We start from the raw sequence: 10,525 nt of genomic DNA, 5'->3' as shown, positions 1-10,525 counted from the left end.
ATGAACTTATAATTGTTCCTTTGAATTTAATCCAATGTAGCATATGCAGTAAAAAAAAAAAAGAAAACTCGCATTTGAGATACAATTCCCTTCGTCCTTAATCGTTGCAACATACATGGGGGGTTTATAAAAAACAGATGTATATTATGTATATGTATATGTATACATATGTATATATATAAATGTACATATATGCATTTTATTTTATTTTATTTTTTTTTTTCATAATATGATTTAAGGTGAAGAAAAAAAAAAAAAAAAAAAAAAAAAAGAGGTACTGAAATTTAATTCTTCATTTGTACTTTCATTGCAACGTAGTTTATTAATTTATTACATTAAATGAGACGTGTACGAGTTCATTTTTATTTGTACACGCTTTTTGCATCTTCTGTGCACAAAATTTTCAATTGCCTAAGAAAAACACCCCGAAAATGTAGGCAGCATGGGGATATTATATATATATGAACTTCCATTTCATTAACCCCCCAACTCCAGCTATTATCACAACCTTGTGATAAATAGGGTGAAACGAATACTAGCAGCCTGCAGGGGTATGAATCGCTTACATTTGACTTTCATTGCAGGGAAAAAAAAACAAATACGTTTTTCCTTGTAACCTCGAATGGAAGAAACGGATACATAGTAATGCTAAGCACACGGAAGAAGGTGATTTTCACCAAGTATTACAATATTTATGCATTGATTTTTTTTAGGAAATTATAAATTGTAACGTTTTTTCTTAGTATTCTTATGAACATATATATTATATATACATCTTTACATCTTTAAAAAAAAAGTACCTATACATGACAAGTGGAAGAAAAAAAAAAAAAAAAAAAAAAAAAATTTTATGGGTTCCCCCCCCACAGTGTTACTATAAATTTAAGTAAGGTTGGAATTAGTAGAATATATGACAAAAGGTTGCATATGAAGTTGTAGAAATGTATAAAGGAATATAGATAAAAAATTTGGAAAAAGGGAGATCATTTGGGAGTGGGGTGGATGGAAAACACTGTCAAAGCAGTTATTTCCTATAGGCAAGTGAAATTGCCTTTTCTTCAACAATTTCGTAACTTTTTAGTTTCTTAACTTTCTAAATTCTTAGCTTCCAACTTAGCTTCTTTATTAGGTACGGAAAAAAAAAAGATGTCATTTTAAATGGGGTCGTAAATCTGGGACCTCTTCAAAGTATCCCGCTGAGAAGTACACACCATTTTGTGACCATTAAAAATTTATATTTCCATTTTAAATGAAAAAAAGGAAAAAAGAATAAGAAGAAAATAGAAATGACATAACGTGAAAAGAAACAAAAAAAAAAAAAAAAAGGGAAAAATCACTTTGCATTATTTATATGCTTAAGAGATGTTCTCGAAAAAGGAAGACAAGATAAGATAAATTTTGTAAATGATGATAATATGAAAACGACGCATACTTTTAATCCCACTGTTTTACCAGTATTCCACCCGTGCTTTTTTATAAAATGGCCTTGTAACTTTTATTCCCCATACACGAAGCACACCCAATTTAGAAAGAAAAAATGTGAACCATTTGACATGACAAATGGAAAAAAAAAAAAAACAAAAAAAATAATAGACCATTTTTTTTTTTTTTTTTTTTTAATCACCCAAGGAAAAATATCCTATTGAATGAATAACCTAATATAATATCAAGCTTTTTTAAAAAATAAACATGGTGTGCAATAAGTACATTATTTGGAGAGTTGTATCCATTAATGATATATGTTACCCGGTATTATCGTTTTATGTGTTACGTTTGTTAATTTCTACTTATTCCTTCCTCAGTAGTAAAATTTTTAAGAGGAAAAAAGAAATGTCAGTGTACTTTATATTTCAAAGGAGTTGTTTTACTACTTTGACGTATGAAATAATTTAAACATGTAAGACCGGTAAGGAACTTCAACTTAGGACAATGCAATGGGTAGCCCGTCATGCCCCTATATGTTCTCGGTTACATACACCATTCGCAAGAGGTATCCATTGATGGAGTTGTCATTACGACGGTTATTTTCCTACATCATCACACTTTTTCGCATGTGTTTAGATAGATCACCACACTATATATACCCTTATAAAATGTGTGTACTACATATTGGATGTACAGCATTTTTTCAACAAATAGGAGTGTGTGTATGGGGGGAAATAAATAAAAAAAATATCAAAAGAAAACAACCTAAGGATGAACAAAAAGAGGCTCATAATGACATTAGTACAATGAATATTTTTTTGAAGAACAATTCGCTGCATATAAATATATATACACTTTATTTTGTTTTATATATTTTTATCTTTATTCAAATATGTATATAATATATATATATATAAGAACGCGAGAACGGAGAAGAGTCATACGCGTGCATTGTAGTTTTTTTTTTTTTTTTTTTTTTCCCTCATGATTTATATTTCACTAAAGTTGTATTTTTTAATATGTTAATAATAACATACAGGGAGTAAACACTTTTTCCAATTTTCTGTTTAAGTTTTATGCATAATTTTGCATGTATAGAAGGTGAAATTTCTATATCTTTCAATTTTTGTGAAAACTTGAAGGAAAATGAGGAAAAAATAAAGTGCACTTAAGTATAAATTTTACATGATATTAATTTTACTTTTTTTTTTTTTTTAAAAGGTAAATTTTTTAAACATGGTTTGGCATACTTTTAAAAGAATTTCAGTGCGTATTTTTTATTTTGATGCATGATAACAATGTTTCATATCCCTTGGGGATGAGACGTAAAAACAAGTTACGAGCATGCAAAAATAAAATATTTAGAAAAGTGTTTGAATAGCTCAATTGTTAAAAAATAAAATGCATATCTTTGAAATGTTATGAAATCTCAGTATTTCCCCCGTCTTGCATGTGCAACCCTATTGCTTATATTCTTCTTCAATAACCAGGGAGACTAGGAAATATTTATAATTAAATGCTTCCAAGCTTATCCAACTTGTTCAAAAATGGAACAAAATTTTGGAAGAACACAAAAAAGAAGCACCCCAATGAAAAGAATTAGTGTAGAGAATTAAAGGAGATGTAAAAAAAAAATTCTAAAAAACGACAAAAGGAACAATTTCACAGTTTCGATCAAATATCAAAAATACGCTTCCCCTTGCTTAATCGAAAAAGTGTATCCTTGTTGGAATTTAAAGGATCTACTAATTTAAAAGATGTTTATGCGTTTCTGTAAATTTAGCTATCTCTGTATCATTGTAGATAAATTCGAATCATTACTTTATATGCCTTAAAATTAAAAATTGTTTAACCCTTTTGTTGTTGTGTTAACTGGTTGTATATACACTAAGATGGGTCACATGCAAATCCGTGATCAATACTATTTTTTTCTTTTTTTTTTTTTTTTTTTTGGCTAAACAATTATTAATCTTCCGAAACTTTGCATGTAGAAAATGAATGCATTCGAAGGAATATTTTTAATGGCTCCAGTTGATTGGGGTACCTTCTACCACCCCCTAGGTTGCTCTTTTTAAGTGTCTAAATATTATGAGATGCATCCGAGCATGCAAACCATTTGTCTCCAGTTCTAATCATGTGATTCCCATAATGAGGCTTACAAGAGGTTTCACATGTGAGAACCAATTACTGTGTTAGATTGTGCCTCGAAAGGAGACACATGCAAGAATAAAGATTAAAAATTGTGTGTGAAAACTCAAAGTTTTGTGTGCAATAGTGAAGATTCAAAATTTTATGTGAAAAATTAAAATTGTATTAAATTTTACCAATGAAAAAAATATTCACACGTTAACTTATGAATAAAAACATACCATTAAAAAATAGAAAAAATCTTTTTATTCTTCTACTTGATAGTGATTTTTAAATAAAACCTTGTAAACCTCAGGAAAAAAAAAAAAAAAAAAAAAAAAATTGTAGAATAAAGCAAAACAATAATAAATACAAATTAATAAATAATAAAATATTTTTTACTTTATAACTTCCCTTTTCCTTATAAAATCTTGCAAATCATATATGAAACCATGTGGGACACTGCATACTTGAAAAAAGTGACTCTGGTTTCGTTTTTCTTTCTTGCGGTTGAATATATGGAATATTTTTCCATAAAAAAGGGACATAAATATGAACACACAAGTGCCTTTGAGCAACACAAATCCTCTACTTTAAGTACCCACTTGAGTGTAAATCCGAATCAAAAAAATTTTTTTTACGATTTTTTAAAAGTGTTCTCAATACACAGAGAAATTAGTGGTATACCTGATAGTTATTCTTATGATATACCACTAAGTGCAAGTGGCATCATAAAAACGCATAAAAATAAAGCTGATAAAATAAACAAACATAAAGAAAATAACCTTCCTATGAACAACAATAAAGTGCACTTTCCTGAAAAAAAAAAAAAAAGTTGTTCTAAATCATTCACATCATCCCTAATCGGTGCAAAGAACAACAACTATTCACATATTGATGAGGACGATTTTTATGAAAATGAAAAGGAGAAAAATTCATCTCCCCTCAATGGAAAATTTACCAAACGCATTAATGTGCTTCTTTTTAAATTACTTGATGAATGCACACAATTGAAATCAAAATTGATACACATATTTGAATTTTTTCTCACCAAAATAAAAACATTGAAAATAAATTCATTTCACTCCATAAGCATACCAAATAATGGTGCACATACATTTATTAATGAAAATAAATTTTATAACAATTCTTTGTATGATCCTTATGTACCTTCTCAAAATGAATACATAATTATTCATGAAGAATTGTTGCCTTTTCATTATATTAACTCTGAACATGTCGAAGTAATCAATCATGAGAATGTCTCAAATGGTAGTGTTACTTCTGAGAATTCAGAAAAATGCGAAAATATTATTTCCAAGTTTGACCATTTAGGGCGAGGGACAATGGAATGGTCAACCAAAATGATAGGCAGAAGGTTATCAGACAAAGCGCACTTAATAAAAGATGGGGGTAACGGCCGTGGTGATAGAGATAAAGATAAAGATAAAAAAGGAGATGACGATTCCTATAAAGATTACTCCAGAACAAATGGATTCTTAATGTTCTATGATGATGATGAAGATCAAGGTAAGAAAAAGAAAAGAAGTTGCAGGATATTATCAACAGAATGTACATTAAAAATTGTAGGAGAAATAGAAAACGATGAAGGAAAAAAAAAATTTTGTAAACTTTGCAGGAAATTAGCAGAAGAGTCTCCAAAATCTGAGAGCAACGATAATAATAATGAAGGCGAAAAAAAAGATGAAATAAATGAAGGGGAGAAAAAAACAGATGGTAAAGATAGCAATGGTAAACAGATGATACAGTGTAGGATTTTGCTAGAAGATAGTGAGCATCAATTTTTCTCATTTAATCACTCAGATAGTAAAAAAGGAAGTATATGGGATGAACAAAATGGTGGAAATGGAACTAACAGTAGAAAAATTAGGATCCTTTCTGAAGAAAATTCTCCATATGACTCAGATGGAGAAAAAAATGAGGGTGGAGATGGAAAGAAGGGTGATAAGGGTGATAGGGGAAATGATTCTGATAGTAGAAATCTTAGGATGCTGTCTGAAGGAGACTCACCATATGACTCAGATGGAGAAAAAAATAAGGGTACAGATGGAGATGGAAAGAAGGGTGATAAGGGTGATAGGGGAAATGATTCTGATAGTAGAAATCTTAGGATGCTGTCTGAAGGAGACTCACCATATGACTCAGATGGAGAAAAAAATGAGGGTGGAGATGGAAAGAAGGGTGATAAGGGTGATAGGGGAAATGATTCTGATAGTAGAAATCTTAGGATGCTGTCTGAAGGAGACTCACCATATGACTCAGATGGAGAAAAAAATGAGGGTGGAGATGGAAAGAAGGGTGATAAGGGTGATAGGGGAAATGATTCTGATAGTAGAAATCTTAGGATGCTGTCTGAAGGAGACTCACCATATGACTCAGATGGAGAAAAAAATGAGGGTGGAGCTGGAAATAAAGGTAATAACAACGATAATGGAAATGATGGAAAGGGTGGAAATGGATCTAATAGTAGGATTATTAGGGTTTTATCTGAACAAGGTTCACAAAATGATAATTTTAATAACCATGGCCTTTTTCCAGGAAATGTAATGAGTAAAGGTGGTGGTGGTGGTAATGGTGGAAATGGTGGAAATGGTGGAAATGGTGGAAATGGTGGCAATAATGAAGGAAATGGTTCTCATGGTAGACATTTTAGGATTTTAGGAGTGGTAGGTTTACCATCAGACGATACTCGCTACGACTCAGATGATGGAATGGGAAACGGAGGGAATCAAGTTGATAATAATGGTGGAAATAATGGAGGAAATGGTTCTAATGGTAGACATATCAGGGTTTTATCAGAAGGCGATATACCGAATGAGGATGAAAAGAATGAAAATTATAACCCACCAGATGGATATATTAGACCATATATATGTGCTACAGGAGGAGATAGAACTAGTGGACATCATTTGGGTAATAAAAATGGCAGATGTTTATCAGAGGACAATTCTGCACCTACAGGTAAATTTCTTAACAACAGAGTGGAAAATAAGGAAAAATTAAATCTGAATATAATAACAGGGAAGAATATGAATAGTAAAAAGGATATAACATATACTAGAGATATTAAAAAAGAAATAGTGGGTGATTCAGAAGAAGAAAAGGAAGAAAGGAGCCAAATGCCACGAGACAAGGTTAACAAATCAATGGAACATAAAAAATATGAAATTGATGAGGAAGAAGAGGAGGAAGTAGAAGAAGAAGAGGAAGAGGAAGAAAGAGGAAAACACAGAACAAATGAAATTCATAAGCCTAAGTTTTATCCTCATGACATAAGTGAAACGCTGGAATCGATAAATAACATTTTTGAGGGTTCCGATAACTCAGGTTTGGGAAGAAAAGGTGAAAAAAAGAATGGTCTAGTTTTGGGTTCTATGCACGATTTGGGTCATTCCCCAAAACTTTCCAACTCTGTCAACTTAATCAATTTGTCAAATTCAACAATTCCCGTAGATTACCCTCATTACAATTATCTGTTCATGGAAAGTACATATATATACAGGAAAGGAAATTACTATTTTATTAACCCTGGCCCATTTAATATAATAAAAATGAAGCATCCAGAAGGGGTGCACCCTCATAAAGGCAGCTATGATTATGTGAATTGTTATTCTAGCTCATTTAACAGCAAATACAATATAAAAGGGAATATGGAATATGCAAGTAGGAAAATAAAACAGATAGAGGAGTTCGTACCAGGTTCCTTAACTGGTTTTAAAAGTAATGATGGATATCAAAGATTACTTATGCCGTCATTTATACCAGATGACACATTTTTGCATTGTGCATTTGTAAGTGAAATGAGTTATGGAATAATGGATGGGAAAGATCGAATTGATAGAAACGAATCTTACCCTTTGAAAATTTATTTGAAGAAAAATTTAAACAAGACAAAAGGATGTTCCTTTCAAATAAATGAAGGAAACACATTTTACAAAGAATATGCACAGAGAGAGTCGTTTTTAAGTAATAAAATAATTCTAAGTGACAAAAACAGAATGAACGAATGTGTCATACAAGCGTCAAATGAAATTGTGGGATTTCAATGTGGACCACCATACATGACACATAAAAAAGAAAACAACTTTATGAATAATTATAATCGTACTTATGAAAAAAATGAAAATAATATGATAAATCAAGAATTTTCTAAAGGAGAATTTTTCCAAACGGATCCTCCAAACTGCTTTGAATATGTGAATGAAAATCAGAACGTCAATGACATTTTACCTGGCAGCTTTCCATTTCCTAGTTCTAGCACTTTGGATAGACAAATTCCAACACATCATACCAGGTATATTAAATTAGATAAATCTAGTGAAAATAAAATTATTTCATGTTATTGTAATTATTATAAGGAGAATAATATTGTGTTCTCTGGTAAGATAGTAATAAAAGTACAACCAAGTCAGCAAAAGCTTTTAAGTAGCAAAAGTGGTAACTTAGGATTGGAAAGGGATAAAATAAAAGTTTCTTCAGAGGGGAATAAGCAGGAGGACGGTTCTATGGATGAGTTGCATTTTGCTAACGAGAAAAGGAGTTTCAATAAAAATGCAAATGACGTTAGCAACACAGAGGATGGAGGCCATACACATGATAAAGTTAACTACGATCACATTGATACAGATTATACAGTAGATCCGAGGATGAAGAAGAATTTACTCACCGATTTTAATTTCAAACATAAGGAAGGAATAAATAGTATTTTATTTAAAAATAAAAGCGGTATACCATCTTTGAGTTATGATATTATTGAGAAATTTAGTAATATACTTAATGGAGAATATGTTGAAAAGACTTCAGATGAAGATGAGATGGATAAAGATACATACATAGATTTTGATGATATTGACGGAAATACTCTCTTCGATGTTGATGAAAACATGATGAACGAAAGCACACCATCCAAATATAAGCCAATAGATGATAGTGTCGATTTCCAAGATAGTGTATTGCATGCAGGAAAATCACAAACTATTGCTGTAATTAACAAGTCTAAAAATGTTAAACTCGTATTACCAAAGTTAAATTCCAAGAAAAAAACTTATAATGGTGAACATACAATCCCACATCCTAAATTTATCTCAGTGTTGTATGAGGAGAAGCCTAATGAACATGAAAAAGTGAATAAGTCATTCAAACTGCTCAAGGAATTTTTCCCTCCTTTGCTTAAACGGTCTAAACATGAACAGATAGACAGGTCAAATGAACAAAGTGAGGGAGATTTAGATGAACATGGTCTAGAGGATGAATATGAACTGATGGATGACCCTGAACAAGAAGAATATGATCTAATGGAAGAAATGAAAGATGAATATGACATAGAAGATGCAGAATATATGGAAGTAGGGAAAGAATCGAAGCATGGAAAAGACTCCAAGGATGAGAAAGACATGGAAACTATGCATGATTTAATGTATGAAGAATATAATAAATTTTACAACTATAAAACAAGTGATCCATCTGACATAAATGCAGATAAAACTTCTAATTCATTAAGTGACGAAAAAAATGAGGATATAAATGTTACAGTATCTGGGGAAAATGAAAAGAAACAGAAGGGAAAAAGCAGGCGTTCAGAAAAGAGTAAAATGACAGACGCTGTAAAGGACTCAGGACATGGTGACAAATTTCTAGAGGAAAAAAAAATTCCAAAAGAAGATCTAAGCCGAAAGAGACGAGCGAAACATGCAAGTAGTGAAAAACAAAACAAACGGGGTAAAGGAGTAAATGACGCAAATGAACAGAATGACTTAGAGGGAGACAATATTAAGGGACCATCCAATGACGATAAAAATGAGATAGAGGAAAAAACAAATGATGAACGCATTGGAAACCATTCTGACGGAAATATATACAGCAAAAATGAAGAAATATATAACAAACAGATCGATGGAAATAATAGGGAATTACACAACGATCTGGAAGATGTAATAAATGGCGAAATTGATGGTGAAAGAACATCGGAAAATGTAGATGAAAAGAAGGGAGGTGTAGATAGGAGAAAAACAGACAAAGATTCTGAAAATAAAGAAGCACATGGAAACAAGACTTCTGAGGAAAGGAGGAAAAGAAGGATGAGAAAAAGGATAAGAAGAAAACTCAGAAAAGAATGAACTAAAAGAAACGAAAGGAACCGAACCGAACGAGTGAAACTATCGAATTGCAAAAACATGGTATAGAAAAAAAGCAATTGAGAGAGATATAAAAAATGTGCCTTGTTGAGATAAATTAACCTGCACATAATTTTTGTGGACCCTAATGTAGAAAAAATATTCTACGATTACGAAAGTCATCTTGCACAAACTTTTGCTATTCGAAAAAGTGTTTTTTTTTTTTTTTTTTTTTTTTTTTTTTTTTTTACGCATATGTGTTATATACTTATAAAAAGAATAAATTCATTGCATAAAAGAATTAAGACTAATAGTTTTAAAAATGGAAAAAAAAGAGAGGCAAATATGTAGCAATTGTTTGAAGCAGGTTTTACAGATTTGTAGGGGGGGATGGTATAGGACAATTATAAATCATTCAAACGTACAAAGTTTATACTCTGAAGTTTGTAATTTTTAATTTATGTATTATTTTATTTATTCATTTATTTATTTATTTATTTATTTTGTGCGTGTGTCTTATGATGTAGTAGGTGCACATGAGCTTAAACATATCTTACATTTTAAAACGGCTGATCGAATTGATTGTATCGGGACTGCTAAGAAGAGGAAATTCTTCTGAGTTTACATAAAATATGTACCAATTGAAATACTCATCATTTGCACTTAATTCACCTTACTTAGTAACAGAATGGCGAACTTTTTCTGAGTAGACATATTTTTGGGATATATGAATATATATGTTATTTACAAATGTGTTATTTTATTATGTTTTTTTTTTTTTTTTTTTTTGTTTAGTCATCTCGTTTTTTTAAAGGTTCTTCTTTTTTTTCATGCTACGC

At 30.9% G+C, this 10,525-nt stretch overlaps 1 protein-coding gene across 1 annotated transcript; it reads left to right on the top strand.

The window, feature by feature from the left end:
* Positions 1 to 4,004: 4,004 nt before the first annotated feature.
* On the top strand, positions 4,005 to 9,689 carry PGO_030330 (liver specific protein 2; the record flags this gene model as incomplete). Its single annotated transcript, XM_028686021.1, has 1 exon — positions 4,005 to 9,689. The coding sequence occupies one exon, from the start codon at positions 4,005 to 4,007 to the stop codon at positions 9,687 to 9,689; it is 5,685 nt and encodes a 1,894-aa protein (XP_028541822.1).
* Between the last annotated feature and the right edge of the window lie 836 nt (positions 9,690 to 10,525).

This window comes from Plasmodium gonderi (genome assembly GCF_002157705.1).
Source record: "Plasmodium gonderi DNA, contig: Chr03, whole genome shotgun sequence".
In the NCBI taxonomy this organism is placed as follows: domain Eukaryota; phylum Apicomplexa; class Aconoidasida; order Haemosporida; family Plasmodiidae; genus Plasmodium; species Plasmodium gonderi.
Note: the sequence above shows the minus strand (reverse complement) of the source record. Positions and strands in the feature narration are given on the sequence as shown.